This window comes from Mastigoproctus giganteus, chromosome 4 (genome assembly GCF_048544385.1).
Source record: "Mastigoproctus giganteus isolate SK-2022 chromosome 4, ASM4854438v1, whole genome shotgun sequence".
Lineage (NCBI taxonomy): Eukaryota > Metazoa > Arthropoda > Arachnida > Uropygi > Thelyphonidae > Mastigoproctus > Mastigoproctus giganteus.
Window position 1 is genome coordinate 77,000,503 of NC_143578.1, and position 20,210 is coordinate 77,020,712.

A 20,210-nucleotide genomic window follows, 5' to 3' on the forward strand; every position below is an offset into this window, starting at 1 on the left:
TAGTAGTAGTAGTAGTAGTAGTAGTGGCACATGATGCAAGAAAGCAAGTGTAGGAGCTTACGCAGCATCAGCCAAAAAAAAAAAAAAAAAAATCATCACACCATTCCCTCCAAATGCCTGTCCAGTTCCTCCTTAAATTTATTTAACCTATCAACTTCCACAACGACAGATGGAAGTTTGTTCCAGCAATTAACCACCCGCTGGCTAAAGGCAAATTTCCGCACATCTATTCTACATCTGTCCTTTCTTAATTTGAACTTATGTCCCCGTAGGTTCGTAATCTGAACAAGTGGAAGGATCCCATCAGAATTCAGCGTGCTCAACCCATTCAAGGCCTTATAGACCTCAATCAGATCACCGCGCAGGTGCCTAGTCTCCAGCCACTGCAATTTGCAGAACTTAAGCCTCTCTTGGTAAGAGAATCCCTTCATTCCCCTCACCAATCATGTTGCTCTTCTCTGTACACGCTCAAGCAAATCTACATCCTTCCTAAAATGAGGCCTCCAGACCTGTACGCAGTACTCAAGGCGTGGCCTGACCATTGCCTTATACAGAGGGACAATCACCTCCTTTTCCCTGCTAGCAAAATTCCTATATATCATTGACAAAACCCCATGACCTGCCCTAGCAGCCTGTCTGCATTGCTCAGAAAACTTCATATCTGACTGCACAATTACTCCCAGGTCTTTTTCATTTTCTACCACCTTAAGTGTAGTACCACACAGTTGGTACGTTTCTCTGGGGTTACTTCTACCCATATGCAGTACTTTGCATTTGTCAAGGTTGAACTTCAGTTGCCACTTCTTAGCCCATCTGCCCAAATTATCTAGATCCTGTTGCAGTAGCACACTGCCATTACTGTCATTAACAACCCTGCCAACCTTTGTGTCATCTGCAAACTTCGACATTAAGCCTGATATACCTTCATCAATATCATTGATAAATACACAAAACAACAGTGGACCCAACACCGAACCCTGTGGGACTCCACTAATAACATTAGTCCATGAAGAGCAGCACCCATTGATTACCACCCTCTGTCTTCTCCCACTTAACCATCCTTTTATCCATTGTAGCAACTTACCCTTAATACCATTCTGCTCCAATTTGTACAGTAGTCTTCCATGCGCAACAGTGTCAAAAGCTTTCCTGAAATCCAAGTATATGATATCAAAATTATTTTTCGCATCCAGTTCCTTTGTGACCACATCATAATAACCAATCAAATTTGTCAGACAAGACTTTCCCTTAACAAACCCATGCTGTGTTTGAATTATTGCTGCAGTCTTGTCTAGATGATCCTGCAATGCATCTTTAACCAGTGACTCCATTATTTTACCCGGAACAGAAGTTAAACTAACTGGTCTGTAATTACTCGTGTCAGCCTTTGATCCCCCTTTGTGAATTGGGGACACATTTGCACATCTTCAGTCCGTGGGAACCTCCCCTGAGTCCAAGGAAGCTCTCATAATTATGGCTAAGGGTTTGCTTAGTTGCTTTGCCGCCTCCTTTAAAATAACTGAATAGATCCCATCCACCCCAGGTGCCTTTCTTATGTTTAACTTCAACAATTTCTCCTCCACTTTGCTCTCAGTTATTACAAAATCATTAAGCACACTGCTACAATTTGATAACCTTCCATTTTCAAACTGTAATAATTCCTCACGTGTGAATGTAGATGCAAAATACTCATTCAGTTTGTTTGCTATCTGAGCAGGATCATCAACAGTCGAACCATCGATGTCAAGTGGACCAATCATATTCATCCCCTTCCTTTTAGAGTTTATATAAGTAAAGAAATCCTTGCTGTTTTTCTTAGCATCCTTTGCCAAAGATTTCTCGTAATCCACCTTCGCCTGCCGAACCTCCTTTGTGACCTGATTACAGACTAGCTTATATCTGCCACAGGCTTCTGCGTCACCTGATAATTTATATGCATCCCATGCATTTTTCTTCTCTGTCACGAGTCTCATTAGTTCATTTGATAACCATTTAGGCCTAAACCTTGAACGATATTTCTTAATCGGTATATAAAGTCTAGTAGCTTCCACGATTAATTCCTTGAATGCTTCCCACTTAGAATTTACTGTTGGTAACATCGTCAGTTGATCCCACTGTACAGAATTTAAAAACTGTCTGAGACCACTGTACTCCCCTTTACGGAAGCAAAAACCCTTTCCTTTACCCCTGACGGTAGTTACCTCTTTGAGTAAATCCCACTTCGGCACACTGTGATCACTGCCACCTAGTGGTTCCTTTATCTGCAAATTCTTAATACACGAATGATCACTGCTGATAACCAGATCAAGAGTATTACTTTCTCTGGTTGCCTCTCGAACATGCTGCTGCAGAAAACAATCATCCAATAAATCCACAAAAGTCTGACTGGTGTGTGAGTGACCAACCCACAAGTTCCAGTCAATATCTGGGAAGTTAAAATCCCCCATTATAAGACATTCAGATTTACTGGCCCACTCTATTTCTCTGTACAATTGTTCATTGTACTCATTCAAGTCATTAGGCCTATAACACACTCCTACCCTTATTTTTCCTTTCGCAGTGCTTATCTCGCACCAAATTGACTCAATAGAGCACTGTTCATCTATATTATTTGGTGGTGACGGGCGCTAACCCCAGTCTAATCAAGAAGTGTGTGCTACACACTGCTGCTCCTTCCCACCTGGCTACGGAGGCGCACAAATATATGTGTGTGTGTGTATATATATATATATATATATATATATATATATATATATTATTTATATATAATTATGTTTATATACATTTATAATATACACCGATGAGCCAAAACATTATGACCAGTGAGTCATTATGCAAATCGAAGCAACTGCAGGTGAACTATGCGCATGTGCAGGTTGGGACACTGTATAAAAAACACCTGACACTGAGCTCCATTAATCAGTGTTACTCTTGTTCTTCAGATGGAAAAGGCGGCAAATAAGTGAGTCTGACAAAGGATAAATTGTAATGGCCAGAGCATGTCTGAAACGGCACGGCCGGTGGGATGCTCACGGTCAGCCATGGTTAGTACCTACCGAAAGTGGTCCGAGGAGGGGGAACCCACGAATCGCCGGCGAGGTTTGTGGCTTCCCCACGAACCCAGAGCCTACACTCACCTCGATGCTCGAGGTGAGTGTAGGCTCTCCCGGATAGAACGTGGTAACAGAAGGGCAACTTTGGCACAACTCTCCGGTAATTGGAATGTTGGTGATGGGAGTAATGTGTCACAACACCCAGTACATCAAACCCTGCTGATAATGAGGCTGTGTAGCCGCAGGCTGCTCCAAGTGCCCATTCTAACTACGGTTCACTGGCGATAGTCCCTACAATGGGCATGCAAGCATCAAAACTGGACCTTGAGTGATTGAAAGGTCATCTGGTCCAATGAATCACATTTCCTGTTGCACCATGTGGACAGCGGGGTAAACATGCACCATTTACCTGGGGAAGTGATGGCACTTGGATGCACAGTGGGACGAAAACAAGCCTGTGGCGGCAGTATCATGCTTTGGGAGATGTTCTGCTGGAATACGCTGGGTCCAGTCATCCATGTGCCGGGCACTCTGACGTCTACCATCTACTTAAACATCACTGCTGACCAGGTACACCCTTTCATGGCAACAGTCCCCCTCCGGCAGTGCCATCTTTCAGCAGGATAATGCACCATGCCACACCACCTGGATTGTTCGAGACTGGTTTGCGGAACATGAGGAAGACTTCCAGGTATTGCCCTGGCCTCTAAATTCCCCAGACATCAATCCCATTGAGCATCTGTGATTTCTGTTGGAACGGCAACTCCGATCTGCAGCATCTCAACCGCAGACCTTACAGGGGTTAAAGGATCTGCTGGTTATGTATTGGTACCAGATACCACAAGACACACATAGAAATATTGTAGTGTCCACGCCTTACCTGTACGAGCTGATTTGGCTGCACGTGGAGGACCAACATCATATTAGGTAGGTGGTCATGTTTTGACCATCGGTGTATATTTATGATATATATGAGTATAATAGTGATTGTGTGCTGCAAAACTTTTGCATCCTGAAAAGTGTGCCGTAACAACAAATAAATTGAGAAACATTGACATAAAAGATTGCTGTACAAATTGAAGTACATTGTGGCATTAAGGGCAAGTTTCTGCTATGGCTAAAGGGATGGTTGAATGAAAGAAGTCAAAGGGCTGTTGTTCTTGAACGAATGTCATTAGTTGACCCCAGGGTTGAGCCCATTGTTGAATTTTATATTTATGATAATGAAGTCATATCAGGCTTAATATCTGAGTTTGGTGATGATACTAAGGTTATAGAGTGGTTACTGATAATAATTAGGGAATGCTACTGCAACAAGATCTAAAAAAATTAAACAGATGGGCTGAGAAGTAGCAAAAGATTAACATTGACAAACACAAGGTACTACAAACAGACAGCAACAATCTAAATGGACTAATGTTATTAGTGAAGTCATCCAGGATCCAATGTTGGGCCCATTGTAGTTTTCTAAATTTATCAATGATAATGATGAAGGCATATCAGACTTTAATGTCCAAGTTTACAATTGATACAAAGGTTGGCAGGATGGTTAATGACAGTATGCTACTGCAACTGGATCTAGAAGTTAGGCAGATGGGCTGAGAAATGGCAATTGAGGATTAACATTGATAAATGCAAAGTACTGCATATGGGTAGCAGTAACCCCAGAGTAGCATACCAACTGTGGTACTACACTCAGGATAATGGAAAATGACAAAGGCCAGAGAATACATCTCATTGCTCTCTGAGCAATGAGATATATTCTCTGACAAAACCCCATGAGCTGTCCTTGCAGCCTGTCTGCAAGGATAGCTCATGGGGTTTGTCATTAGTTTACAGGAATTCTGCTAGCAAGGATAAGGAGGTGACTATTCCATAGTACAAGGGAATGGTCAGGCCAGATGTTGAGTACTACATACAGGTCTGGAGGCATCTTTTTTAGGATGTGGAGCTGCTGGAACGAGTATACAGAGAAGCACAGTGAAATTGGTGAGGGGGAGCAAAGGGGTGCTCTTACCAAAAAAGGCTACATTTCTGCAGTGTCTGGGTACTAGGCACCTGCAAGGTGATCTAACTGAGGTGAATGGATTGAGCAAGCTTGGTGCTGAGGGGATTCTTCCTCTTGCTCAGACCACACATGTGGGGACACAAAATCAAACTGAGGAAGGAAAGTTGCAGAATAGATGTGCGGAAGTTTGCCTTTATCAATGGGTGACTGCTGGAACAAACTTCAAACTATTGTTGTGGAAGTTGATAGCTTAAATAAATTCATGAACAGGTGAAATGTGAGGTATCTTGGTTTTTTTTTGGCTGATGCTGTATAAGCTTGTTTTCTTGCATCATTTGCCACTGCTAAAGTATGTACTAGAACTTGGGCAGTCTTGAGCCAAGCCTATGCAGCCACTTAACTCACCATAGTCCACACAAGGAGTTGAGCCAGGATGTTAGCACTGTGGTGCCATCAGATAAAGGGAGGTAAAGGAAGGAATCTTCAAAGTCTTGGAACCACTAAATGATAGGACAACTTAATAAGGTGACATATAGAAATCATTTGGTGGGATTAGAATGTCTAAATCTTGCAGGGTTTGGTCAAATGCTGGGAAAATTCAAAGGACATATATTGGAATTGCATGCCATGGGTTGTCAATTGCCCTTATTTTATGGCTTAATAAAAGTTCATAAGACAGGGATTCTACTTAGGCATATTATATCATTTATTGCATACTCCACATATGTACTTTTCAAATTCCTGGCCAAGTTGAACAACTCTGCAAGATTTTGTCGAGAACAAACAAAATTGGCATTGTTTACTATCATTAACGACAGTTCACACTTTTGTTGATTTTGCCCACTCTCAGTTAGTCAAGGACTGCAAGGTAATGCAAGGTGTACTTTACATACATCCCTATTCCATTAAGCAAAGAGTGATGGCATTGTGGACTTTTGTTGAGTATGGAGGATATTTGTAGCAGTGTTCAACTGTTTCTCTAGAATTACTATGTTACATACATAAGCAAATTCATGGCACAGCTATGGACTCCCAGTCCCAGTTAGTGCTATCATCACTAATTATAGCCATGGAAGAGCTAGAACAGAATTTTTGAAGGGTTGGGTTCCTCCCGACACTTGCATTGAAATGTTATGTTGTGATAACTCAGAGGTTGAAAAAATATGTTCAGCCTCCTTTCCTTGATGTATTGGTTTGTAGAAATGAGCTTAGACTGAAGATGGAGGTTTATAGGATGCCTGTTTGTCAAAAGCAGCACACACACAGTTGTATGCAAGAAACACGAACACCTATTGCCACTGCATATTTTCCTTAACAAATCGGATCTCAAGGATGTTATGAACTAGATGACCAAGCTTGAGTCTGAGGCTTTCAGTAGTGAATTTCCCGCAGTCTGAAGCTTTCAGTGGTGAATGTTGTAGTCTGAAGCTTCCAGCTTCTTCGTCTATTGAATTTCCCATAGTCTGAGGCTTTCAGCCCCAAACCCCTTTTTAGGATATTATGGAATTGTCAGACTTGCTATGTGCAGCTGACAGTAGAGAGGCTGCATGTAGTTCAAGTATTAGTTGTGGCTAATGATGCAAGAAAACAAGCTCATGCAGCATTGGTAAAAAAAAAAAAAAAAAATGAAAAAATTCCAATATAACTTGAGCATACTCTCAATAGTTTGTCTAGTTCTTCCTCGAATTTATTCAAACTGCCCATTTCTATAACAACAGATGGAAATTTGTTCAAACAATCATTTACCTACTGGCTGAAGGCAAATTTCCACACATCTATCCTGCCTCGATTTGAATTTATGCCCCCTTGTGTGTGTACTCTGAGCTAAGAGGAAGGATTTCATTAGCATCAGTAGTGGCAATGAGATGCAAGGAAGCAACCTTATACAGCATCAGCCAAAAAAAAAAAATAAAAGGCCACACATCCCGTTTCATCTATTCATTCCTTCCAATTTTTGTTTAATTCTTCCTTGAACTTATTTAAACTAGCAACTTCCGCAACAACAGATGGAAGTTTGTTCCAAATCAAACACCCACTGGCTAAAGCAAACTTCTGCACATCTATTCTACAACCATTCTTCCTCAATTTGAATTTATGCCCCCCCCCTCGTGTATGTGGTCTGACTAAAAGGAAGAATCGAGTCAGCACTCAGCTTGCTCAATCCATTCACAGCTTAAAACACCACAAGGAGATCACCTTGCAAGTGCTTTGTCTCCAAATGCTGCAATTTGCAGAACTGAAGCCTTTCTTGGTAAGAGCACCCTTTGTTCTCCTCACCAATCTCATTGCCCTTCTCTTTACTCGTTCCAGCAGCTCCACATCCCTCCTAAAATGAGGCCTCGAAATCTGTGCAGTACTCAAAATGTGGCTTGACCATTGTCTTATACAATGGAATAAATCACCTTATGTGACTTCACCATTGTCTTATACAATGGAATAAATCACCTTATGTGACTTCACCATTATCTTATACAATGGGATAATCCCTACTAGCAAATATCCTGTATATTATTGACAAAAACCCCATGAACTGCCCTGGCAACCTGTCTGCATTGCTCAGAGAATTCATATCTGATCTTTTTTTCATTTTCCACTACCCTTAGTGTAGTACCATACAGTTTCTATTACTCTGTTACTACTACCCATATGCAGTACTGTACTTTGACTTCATCAATGTTAAGCTTCTATTGCCATTTCTCAGCCCATCTGCCTAACTTTTCTAGATCCTGCTGCAGTAGCATACTGTCATTAATCACCCTGCCAACCTTTGTATCATCTGCAAACTTGAACATTAAGCCTCAAATGCCTTCATCAATATCACTGATAAATATAGAAAACAACAATAGGCCCGACACCAAACTCTGGGCAACTCCACTAATAACATCAGTCCACAAAGAGCAACGTCCATTGATTACCACTCTATCTTCTCCCATCCAACCATCCCTTTAATCACAGCAATGAATGCCACACTTAATGCTACACTGTTCCAATCACAACAGTCTTATGTGCAACAGTGTCAAAAGCTTTCCTGAAATCCAAGTTCATAATATCAAAATTATTTTATGCATCCAATTCCTTTGTGACCACATCATAGTATCCAATCAAACTGGTCAAACAAGATTTCCCCTTAACAAACCCATGCTGTGTCTGAAGTATAATTGTGCCCTTCTCTAGATGATCCTGCATTGCTTCTTTTACTAATGACTCCATTATTTTCCCTGGAACGCAAGTTAAACTAACAAGTCTGTAACTACTCGTGTCACCCCTTTGTGAAGTGGGAATATGTTTGCACATTTCCACTCCATGGGGTAGTAGTATCTCCCCAAAGCTCTCATAATTATGGCTAAGGGTTTGCTTACTTCCTTTGCTGCCTCCCTTAATATAATTGGATAGATCCCATCCATCCCAGGTGCCTTTCTTATGTTTAACTTCAACAATTTCTCTTCCACTTTCCCTTTAGTTATTACCAAATCATTTAGCTCCCCTTAAGTTTAATAAACTTCTGGCATCCCCTTCCCTAAATAATTCCTCGTGTGAATGTAGATGCAAAATACTTATTCAATACTTCATTAATCATGACCTCCAAAAGTCATTTTGTTGCTATTTCAAGAAATCAATGCAAAGTATTTCAAGAAACGAATGCAAATATTGTGAAATACTATGTGAAAATATTATTTTCTTGCATCTTCGGCTTGTAGCTAGTTTTTTTTTTTTCTTTTATTATTAAAGATTTTACCATCCATTTATTATTATTATTAGCCATATGGTGCAAGGGAGGCTGAAACTTGTGCTACACCAGCCAAAAAAAATTTCTGAATTATCCTGAGAGAAGTAGAAGGAAATCACTAAGAAAGAGAAGAATGATGGTATCCAGCTCAGGACCCTGGGTGTGCCAAGCCCATTCTCACCAGATGTGAGCCTCTTTATGCAGCCAAAAAAAAAAAAAAAAAATTCCGTTACCCTGAGAGAGAAAAAGAGAATCAGAATAAGGGAATCACCAAGCAAGCAAGAAAAAAAAAAAAAAGAATGATGATATCCAGCTCAGGACCCTCGATTTGACAAGCCCATACTCACCAGATGCAAGCCCCTTGGGTAAATTATTATTATTATTATTAGCCATATGGTGCAAGAAAGCTTGAGGCTTATGCTGCACCAGCCAAAAAAAAAAAAAAAAAATTCCCCCGACTTACCCTGAGAGTGAGAGAGAGTGTCAGAAGTAGAAAGGTATCACCAAGAAAGAGAATAATGATGATATCCAGCTCAGTTACTGCAGTTATTATGCGCGGTTGTAGAAAACACATGCAGAAATTTCCCTTCTTCTAGAAAGTGACTGATTATTGCGGTAAATTTCATCTAGAGGTGTAAAAGTTGTTAGTTTGAAAAAAATATATGCATGCATTCCTGCATCGTTTTGCGAATGCTATTACCAAATATTCGTAGTTGAAATAGCCCTAAACACACTATATATTACAAGATAAATAAATTTCTATCAGTTGTATTCCTGTGCATCTTTTTTTTTTTTTTTTTTTTTTTGGCCTCTGCAAACTACACTTCGTTAATAAGAGTAAAGTTTAAGCCTGTAACAAAAAAATATAATAATAAATACCTGAATAATCCATGCATTCGTAATCGGCGCATAAGCATTGTTATCTGAGGATGTGGTGGGTAGTAATCAACTATCTCAGGACAAAGATCTATTGGCCTCTCTCTAAACATTTTCACTACCTTCAAAGATTTCTGATTCGTAGGACGAACTACTTCACCAAATATTCGAGCACTCAAACGTGCCATACATTTTGCATAATTTGACATAGCTAAAGTGCAACTTTCTTAAAATTATCTGCAGAGCGAAAACGTGTTTGTATTAGTATCGCAAGTTGACAAAATTCAAGTTATGCAGCTAAATCAAAACAAAAGAACGATATTCATATTTAACCCTAGACTCACACTATAATCGAACGATATTTCGTTTCACTGAAGGATAATTATTAAATAACATTCAAAGCGAACAAGAGAAGGTAGAACTGAACCAATACAAATATTCACAAATTAAAAGCCATCATCCCGATACAGTAATTGCATTCTTCAACTTACGGGTGGTTCTGTGGTTCAAGTCACAGAGTCTTACTACTCTGTGTCTGTGGGTAAACCAATGGGCACACTAACTAATGATGTCACCATTTTTCGCTTAACTATGTTAGGAGCACAGAGTAGTATCAACTTCTCTGTCGTTAGGAGATTGTAGATCACTCTATTTTAATCTCTCATGAGATGGCACTACAACTTTTCTGCATATTATATTATTATTATATTATTACTAGCCATATAGTGCAAGGAAGCCTGAGGCTTATGTTGCATCAGCCAAAAAAAAAAAAAAAAAAATTCCCGAGTTACCCGGAGAGAGAAAGTAGAAAAGAATCACCAAGAAAAAGAAGAATGATGATATCCAGCTCAGAATCCTGGGTGTGCCAAGCCCATATTTACCAGTGTGAGCCCCTGGGGTTAAATTGTAAGCAATCTCGGGTAGCCTTTTTCGTTTTCGCTCACTCATTGCTACCTTTGTCTTTATTTTCTTAGGTCTTTCGCTTTCATTCTTGCTTAATATTCTCGAGAACTCTCTGCACTTGACTTCAACATCATTGAACACACAAATTTTATTTTCGAAAATCATTTGTTTTATTGTGTTTTTCTAATGCAGTTCGACAAAATTCAAGGAATGGAGTTTGAATTTTGTGAATCGGTTCACTACAACTCGAGATATCGCACTGGTCACGAAAATATGCAACATGTGCTCTAATTACATTAACGTGGCGTCGTGTGTTCAGCACAGACTAGTGGTGGAAGCGTAAGAGGCGCCTCTGGCAGAAGCCAGGGGTTCACATCTGGTGAGTATGGGCTTGGCACATCCAGGGTGCTGAGCTCGATATCATCATTCTTCTTTTTCTTGATGATTCCCTTTGACCTCTCTCTCTCTCTTGGGGTAATTCAGAAATTTTTATTATTATTTACTTATTTTTTTGGCTGGCGCAGCATAAGCCTCAGGCTTCCTTGCACCATATGGCTAATAATAATAATAATAAAACTAAGGCCGCGGATGACGTAATCACTTTTGCGATACATGTTTTCGTGACCATGAAGATTTACTCGGTTGAAATTTTTGTAGGTGCCCGCAAGGATGTCTCACATTGAAAACTACCATACACTAAAGAGGTCAGGTCATGTAATCCGGATAGACTCAAGCAAATGGGTAAAACGCCAGGTTAGTTATTCGGGAGGGATTCAAGTAAAAAGGGTAATGTCACCTAAACCACTTGCCGCTGGATTAAAACAGATATTACTCTTTCAATTATAATCAGAGGGGACGGTAGGGGAAGGTAATGAAATTGAAAGTCTACACTACACTACAGTAATCAGTGCGTGCATATGCGATGTACAGCTTGACTGGTATATCATATTCCTGGCGGCTTTACTTGTTTCAAAAACTGCAATTAAAAGCAAACTAGACGTAATTACCAGCCTATCAAACTAAAGGCAGGAGGAACTAGGCCTATATATATATATATATATATCACGCCACGTCTCTAAAATGATCGATCAGTAATATGATCAGGACCTCTTGCCCTGATCATATACACTGGTTTTCAAAGAAAGTGCATCACCTAGGAATTTCACATTTAGCATTAGCATTAGCATTAGCATTAGCAGAGGCATATGATGCAAGAAAGCAAGCTTATTCAGCATCAGCCAAAAAAAAAAAAAAAAAAAACCGCTCCCATTTCACCCCTCCGTTCGTTCGAAATACCTGTCCAGTTGAGCTTTAAATTTGTTTAGGCTATCAACTTCAACAACAAGTGATGGAAGTCGGTTCCACCAACCAACCACCCGCTGGCCAAAGGCAAATTTCCGCTCATCTATCCGACATCCGTCCTTCCTCAATTTGAATTTATGCCCTCTGAGGTGATTATTCTGAGAAAGATGAAGAATCCCATTGGCATTGAGCATGCTCAAACCATTCAAAGCCTTATACACCTCTATCAGATCACCTCGCCGGTGCCTAGTCTCCAGACTCTGTAATTTGCAAAACTTAAGCCTTTCTTCGTAAGAGCAACCCTTTGTTCCATTTACTAATCTTGTTGCCCTTCTCTGTACCCGTTCAAGCAGCTCTACATCCTTCTTGAAATGAGGCCTCCAGACCTGTATACAGTACTCAAGATGTGGCCTTACCATTGCCTTATACAATGGAATAATCACCTCCTTATCCCTGCTAGAAAAATTCCTGTATATCATTGACAAGACACCATGAGCTACTCTTGCAGCTCGTCTGCACTGCTCAGAGAACTTCATATCTGCCTGCACAGTTACCCCCAGGTCCTTTTCATTCTCCACCACTGTCAGTGTAGTACCGCAGAGTTGATACGTTGCTCTGGGGTTACTGTTTCCCATATGCAGCACTTTACATTTGTCGATGTTAAACCTCATTTGCCACCTCTCAGCCCATCTGTTCAACCTTTCCAGATCCTGTTGCAGCAGCATAGCGTCAGTATTGTCCTTAACGACCCTGCCAACCTTTGTATCATCTGCAAACTTGGACATTAAACTTGATATCCCATCATCAATATCATTCATAAACACCGAAAACAACAACGGACCCAACACTGAACCTTGAGGAACTCCACTAATAACATTAGTCCACGTTGAGCAGTGTCCATTGATTACCACTCTCTGTCTTCTGCCACTCAACCATCCCCTTATCCATAGCAGCAATTTGCCTCCAATGCCACACTGCTCCAATTTGTGCAGCAGTCTTCCATGTGCAACAGTATCAAAAGCCTTTCTAAGATCCAAATATATAATATCAAAGTTATTCCCTGCATCTAGTTCTTTTGTGACTACATCATAGTATCCAATCAAATTGGTCAGGCAAGACCTGCCCTTAACAAAACCATGCTGCGTCTGAGCTATAACTGAATTCTTGTCTAGATGATCCTGCAGTGCTTCTTTAACCAGTGCCTCCATTAATTTACCTGGAACAGAAGTTAAACTAACAGGTCTATAATTACTTGTGTCAGCCTTTGATCCTCCTTTGTGAATTGGGGTTACATTTGCACATCTCCAGTCTATGGGTACCTCCGCTGAGTCCAAAGAAGCTCTCATAATTATGGCTAGGGGTTTGCATACTTCCTTTGCTGCCTCCTTTAATATAACTGGATAGATCCCATCCATTTCTAACCCTTTTTCGCAATGGTATGTTACATTAATGACTAGCATCACAAGGAGAAATATAAACAAAGGATATTTATTAATAGTTAAGGCAAAGCTAAGTAATATTTGATAGGTACTCTAAAAATATTCCAAATTGAGCATTTGCAACCTTTATACAACAGTTTTAGTAAACACGACAATTAGGGCTGAAATATTATCAGAAGCCTTCAAATTGCTTCAATTCATTTTAAATGGAAAACAAAATGAAAAGTTCACCAAGTGCAAACTAATATTTAGTTGAACCGCCTCTGGCCCTGATAACAGCAGCACACCGTCGAGGCATCGACAAGAACAATTTCTGAAGACAATGAACTGATAGTTCGTGGTTCCAAACACGAATTATGGCTTCCTGAAGTTCAAGAAGGCATTTAGTTTCTTTCTGGCAACTGCAGATTCCACACGATGCCAACAATTCTCTATAGGATTCAGGTCCGGACTGTTTCCTGGCCAGATAACAGTTGTAATGGACTGTTCTTCCAATCATTTGTTCATCTGTAACAAATGTAAACACATTACTGTCGAACCTCTAATGCAGAAATGAAGCTAAAGTAACTACAGAAGTAGTTAGTTACTTTACCTACTTACTTTTCGCAAGGCGAAAAGAAGCAGAATCGTCCTGAAAGATGCAGTTAGTTGGCAGGTTGAAATGGTCTCTAATGGGTGGCAGCAATTTGCCTTCCAATATCCATTGTCCAATATCCAGGTCTCCATTGGCATTTACGGAACCTTTTATAAACTGCAGGTGATCTACTCCGCGATACGAAATGTACCCCCAAATCATTTGGCTGGTAGGGAATTTCAATGTAAACACCATACAGTCTGGGTGGTATTCTTCACCACGTCGACGGCGAATCAGAGCCTTGCAGGTTTAATTTCTTCTCATCCAAGAAAATAGCTCACTGCCACTGTTCGGGGGTCCATTTGACATACTCCTTACACCAAATTAATCGGGCCTTTTTCTTTTGTGTGAGGAGGGGCTTCTTCTTAGGACGATGGGCTTCAAGTCAATTTTGAAGAGGCGTCTTCTGACTGTTACTGCACTTGCTACCATGCCTATATGTTCTTCCCAATCTCTTTCCAGTTCAGACGAAGAAGCTTTACGGTTTTTAAGGCATAAGCCAGTGGTGGGATTCAAATAATTTATCAACCGGTTCGCTGCTCTAATGACCTTTCTAAGTATAAAAAACTATATACCGAAAGGTAGTTTATTATTTCACGCAGTTAATACTTAAATAAGAACAATAAAAGAGGTCCACAAAACTAGATTATGTTATAAGAAAGAGTTTTAAAATATTAATGAAAAAATATTAAATAATACCTGACAAAAAACAATAAAACTGTTATTTAAGATATTCCCACATTGCTTCTTGATTGGTGTCCTCACTTGCAATTTTCTTCACTTTTATCCGAGCATCATTGGCTGAGTGATTTATCCTTAACCATCTTTTCACTGTAGGAGTAGGATCCCACTCCTTTAGAGGAAGGCCGATTAGTCTAATAGTCATTGTGTTTGGTCCTGTAGCTATACAAGCCTTTGCTGATGATGTGACCATCTCGATTGAGGCTGACAGCAGAGCTTCTCTGGAAGCCAGAGGAAACCAGGCACTTCAAATCCTTCAGAACTGGACAGCCCTACACAAACTAAGACTCTCACCCCAAAAGACACAATCCATTCTCCTGAAGGGATCACTGCAGCCTACTAGAAACCCCACTATCAAACTTCAAGGCCAAACCGCCAAGCTAGTTTCTACATTAAAACTACTGGGAATAGTACTTGACCCTAAGCTCACTTTCTCTCCGCATCTTGCACACCTCCACGCGAAAGTGAGAAACTACACTGCTCTCATCGCACGGGTGAGTCGTCGCGATTGGGGATTGAACCGACGCACCCTTAAGATTCTGTACAAATCAATCTTCCTTCCCTTCATAACGTATGGATCAGGGGTCTGGTTTCGCAGGGCAACTCTTTTACAACAACAAACGTAAACTGGGAACCATCCAGCGCACCATCCTTCTTACTATTACAAGGGCATGCTGCACAGTTAGCAACCCAGTCCTTCAGGTTCTTGCGGGCGTCCTTCCGCTTGATCTGGAGGTTATTCGAAGGGGCCTCCACTGCTGTCTATCCAGGGGTATACCAGCAACTATCCTTGGACACTCCATCAATAACCTGAATGAAATCAGGCAGGAAAAGAAAAAAATTGCCATCCTACTACTTCAGACCTGGCAGGACAGATGGACTGCTACCGACAAGGGCCCAATCACCAAGAAATTTATACCGTATGTGAATGCCGTATTTCCTAAATCTCCAACTTGGTTTTCTCCTGGTCTTTATACCGCCTACCTCATCACTGGACACGGATCAATAAACCATAAATTAACATCCATGGGAATCATTGACAACCCCTACTGTGCATGTGGTGAAATAGAAGACTGGAACCATCTAGTATATACCTGTCAACACTATGAGGACCTCCGCAGCATCCTGTTTACTCGTATCCAAGATAACCCTCAAGGAAATGAACACTTATTCATCACAGAAGAAAACTACTACTATGAGTTTACCAAGTTTGCACAAGCCCTCTTCACAAGACGGAGCACCCTATTGCCAACACAAAATAGGAACAACCCAAACATCTGATTCTAACCTAACTGGCAAAACCGATCTTAACCTGGACAGGATCAACTGGCGTATGGACCACCTCATTCTTCAGTGGCAACTTGCACACGGCTCTCTTGCTGTCTTATTTATCGTCCTTCCCGGGTTCCCCTTTCAACTGATAGCGTTTATTGCTCCACTGATAACCTGGAGGATACCTTCGCCTACATCCTCCATATTTCTAGCTATACCCTCCTTTCTTGCGTACACTCTGTACTTCCCCGACTCTACCTTTTTTTTTTTTTTTTTTTTTTTGTCTCCGTCCAGGAAGCTCTGGCGACCCTGGCGGAGACAAGCCAGAGAATAATGGGCAGACTGGCTACCTCCTAGTGGTGTGTGCGGGCAACGTGGAGTCCCACTAGGGGCCCTGCGGCCAAATGCCAGGACACACAACAGAACCTAACGCAATATGTCATATACAACACACAACACTTTTCTGGCATTTACAGTAGTACTGTATTCCTTCACAGCGAACATATGGCGCAGATGTAGGAACCACAGGTGGCGCCTGACCCTAATACTATGCACTATGTGTTTGATATATTAGAAACAGTTTGGCGACTTCTCATCTCTGAACACATTATGTTCATCTTTGAAAAACCCCTTTCCGCTTCTGCTGAACTTACAGCAATTGTTCTGACAATATTTTTAGCTCTTTGAACACTTTCAGGAATTGCATAATTCTGGGAATTTTTTAAAACGTTTTCCACGAAATCTCGATAATCATTAATATCAATTTGGTAATTAAAAATATCATTAAATACGAGCAATTGTTCTTCAGCTGCTTTCCATGGAACTACTTCTTCAATATTCTAGTAATCTGGCTCCAAAAAATTGAGAAATTGTAATTTATTCCTATCTTTAAATTGGCTACAAATGCTCTTAAATGCTCACATTCCATTAGTCTTAAATGTTCACAATCCATTAGTCTTTTTTTTTTTTTTTTCAAATTCGTTACGATGTTTTCTAAAAGTCTTCCCCAAGAAAGCCCAACAAATCGATGATTTTCTACAAATTTTATATTTTTGAAGGTTTCTGAAGTAATTAATTCATCAACTTTTTTTTCGTATGGACCCTTTTCCTTTCCAAGCATTTGAAATGCTTTAATAGATCTTATCACGAGTTTTTCAGCCTTTATTATGTCTATATTTCTTGCTGGCAGTGCATTTGAAAGAAGAGAAATTTCGTTTAAAATATCAATCATCAATGCCAAATCAGTTATAAAATATATATTTTCAAGACGGGCAGCCATACCTAAGTACTTCTTATTTGACCTTAAACTACAGGCAGCCCATCTTGGTCGCAAAACACTACCAATCTTTATAATTTCAATCCCAAGTTGTTCGGATATTTTGGAAAGTTCAATTTGGTTCTTATTGGATTGATGAAAAATAGTATATATCTTATCAATAAATATTTTAAAATGATTTACTTGCTTTATTTCCTTTATCGAATCATCTAAAACAAGATGGTGGCTATGATTTAAACAGTGCCATATTATTATGTTTGGAAACTCTTTTGCAATCCTAGTGCTCACTCCAGATTTTCTCTCAAGCATAACGCTGGCACCATCGGAGCAAAATCCTATTAAATTTTTTTCTAGGTAGTTCTTAGTTTTTTTCCATAACTGAAGAACATATTGTCTCTGCATCTTGTTTTTCCAATTCAACTAGTTCAACAAAAATTGTTGGTGATGTAACTAAATCCAAGGCCAATTCTAATACAACAAATTCTGATTTTGGTTTCTTATTGAAAAAATCTGTCAAACTCTGTTGCCTTTTCATCCTTTTAAGGGCTACTGCAAAAAATTTAAAATGTTTTATTTTAATATATTATAGAACAGGAGCGGATATGTGCCTATATATTTGAATATTTTTACTGGTTCTGTCCACGTGTGGTCATATCATAAACTTTTATAAACAAAGCACTATGCTTATACCATTGATAAACATCAGTCAGAACATACATTTTCTTCATTTTATCGATACTAAACGAAATTTCTTGGTGAATAAATAAATGGCATAGGCTATGCAGATTAAATACGATAGAATACCAGGCGCCCACTTTAGAGAGAACCCTGATCACAAGTGCCATTTTAACAACCGGTTCGCCGAACTCAACAAAAAATTAGGTATCGGTTCTGCCGAACCGGCTGAATCCCACCACTGGCATAAGCGCTTCAAAACGCGGTCCTGTTTTTGGCGTTGAGACTCATTTGCGTCCGGTTCCTTTATTTCTTATCAAGAGAACCAGTATTCTTGAGTTTGGAAAGAAATCTACTCACAGTCGACTAATTACAAGACACTCTATAAGCAATGTGACGGGAAGAATATCCATCCTCACGTAAAGCAACAATAGAACTCTTTCTTCGTGGCGTCAACTGCACGTAACTCGCCACCTGACACAAGCAAGGAATGACGGCAACCCTTGCAGAACGTGCTTATATAGCCGAAAATAACAACTGATGCAATATTACATCACCTACGCGTGTCAATCTTATCTAATACAATCTGTAAGGAATATTGCCATATGCTTACGTTATACGGACGACAATTACAATTTTAAGGGTGATGCACTTTCTTTGAACACCGGCGTAGTAAGTATTCACCATATTATTTATATTATAAAAGAATAAGAGGTGTTTACCTCTGTTTGTTTGTTATTTGGTTTTTAGGAGCATTAGCAACTAAGGCCATATTGCTCCGGGGATATGCGGTGGTCATTCCCTGACCTTTCCGCATACTCCGTATTTGGTGGTCACGGGCTCGAATCCCGGTCTAATCAAGAAGCGTGGTGCTACGCACTGGTGCTCCTGCCGAACTGGCTACAGAGGCGCCTAGGAGTTTACCTCAATATGATACGTAGAACACTTCCGAATGATACTCTCCATATTTTAAAACGAAAACAACTTACAAACAAATATTGTTCTACAGAGTGTCTCAAAAATATTGGTACAAACGTTTAGGGGAGGTAGGTAACATCTGAAGGAATGTGAATCGCATAGGAATCCATAATCGGAAACGTCTCCGTAAGTCGGTAGACGGCGCTGTTCAATAGTTTGCGAGAGGGAAAATTTCTGGTTTACTCATTCAAGCAGTAGTCGCCGCACGAAGAGCATGCATCGATCTACGAACTGTGAGCTGGCAGACATGCACCTAGTGTATGGATTAGCAGAGGGCAATGGACGAGCCGCTCAACGAATTTATGGAGAACGCTTCCCAGACAGACATGTACTGGACCACCGTTTGTTTGCGTGTGTGCATCAAAATTTGTGCGATTATAGGTCGTGTAGAGGTAACAGGAGTAGTTCGGGCAGACCACGTTCGACGCGAACTCCCGCCATGGAAGAAAGTGTGTTGAATGCCGTCCAGAATAATCCTACTACCGTGCCGTTGCCTCTGCCTCAGGAGTGTCTCGTTGCAGTGTACAGCGTGTCTGGCACGACGATTCCTTACACCCCTTTCAACTCCAAAGGGTTCAGTTACTGCTCCCCCAAGATCATCCTGCACGTGTGGCTTTTGCGCAGTGGTTTCTCCAAGAAAGTGTTCAAGACTTGAATTTTCCAGCCTATGTTTTGTTCACGGATGAGGCTTATTTCACTCGGGAAGGCTTATTCAATCAGCACAATGCTCATGTGTAGGCTCACGACAACCCACACAGTGTGCGCCCCCATGCGGCACAACATCGCCTCGCAATAAATGTGTGGGCAGGTATGGTCGGTAACTGCTTAGTCGGCCCGTACCTGTTACCATCCCGCATGAACTCCGCTAAATACCGGATCTTTCTTTAACAAGTTCTACCAGGATTACTTGACGATGTTCCAGCAAATGTGAGATGCAATATTTGGTTTCAACATGACAGGGCGTCTGCCCATTATGGAAGGTGTGTTCGTGACCATTTGAACAGGCGTTTTGGGCGTCGATGGATTGGCTGGGGTGTACCCGTTGCCTGGTCCCCACGCTCACCTGATTTATCGAGCCTTGATTTCTTTCTGTGGGGGGGGCCTCAAATATATCGTGTATGAATCGCCTGTGGAGACTGAAATGGATCTCGTGGGGAGACTAGTCTGCGTTGCTGCTACTGTCAAAGAAACTCCAGGTGTGTTCGACCGTGTCCGCCAATCCATGCTGCGTCGGTGTCACGCATGCATCGCGTCTCATGGTGGATCCTTCGAGCATCTGTTGTAACATCATGAAATGCATCCATCTCGTACTCCATTGCTAATATT

At 40.7% G+C, this 20,210-nt stretch overlaps 1 protein-coding gene across 1 annotated transcript in view; it reads right to left on the bottom strand.

Annotated features, from left to right (window-relative positions):
• The window catches only part of mRpS33 (mitochondrial ribosomal protein S33), a 38,371-nt gene extending 28,184 nt beyond the window's left edge, over nucleotides 1-10,187 (bottom strand). The window contains exon 1 of the mRNA XM_090371625.1: nucleotides 9,668-10,187. Within this exon, the coding sequence (XP_090227751.1) occupies nucleotides 9,668-9,873 (206 nt within the window). The 5' untranslated portion in view covers nucleotides 9,874-10,187. The remainder of the gene's footprint in view (nucleotides 1-9,667) is intronic.
• Nucleotides 10,188-20,210: the final 10,023 nt, after the last annotated feature.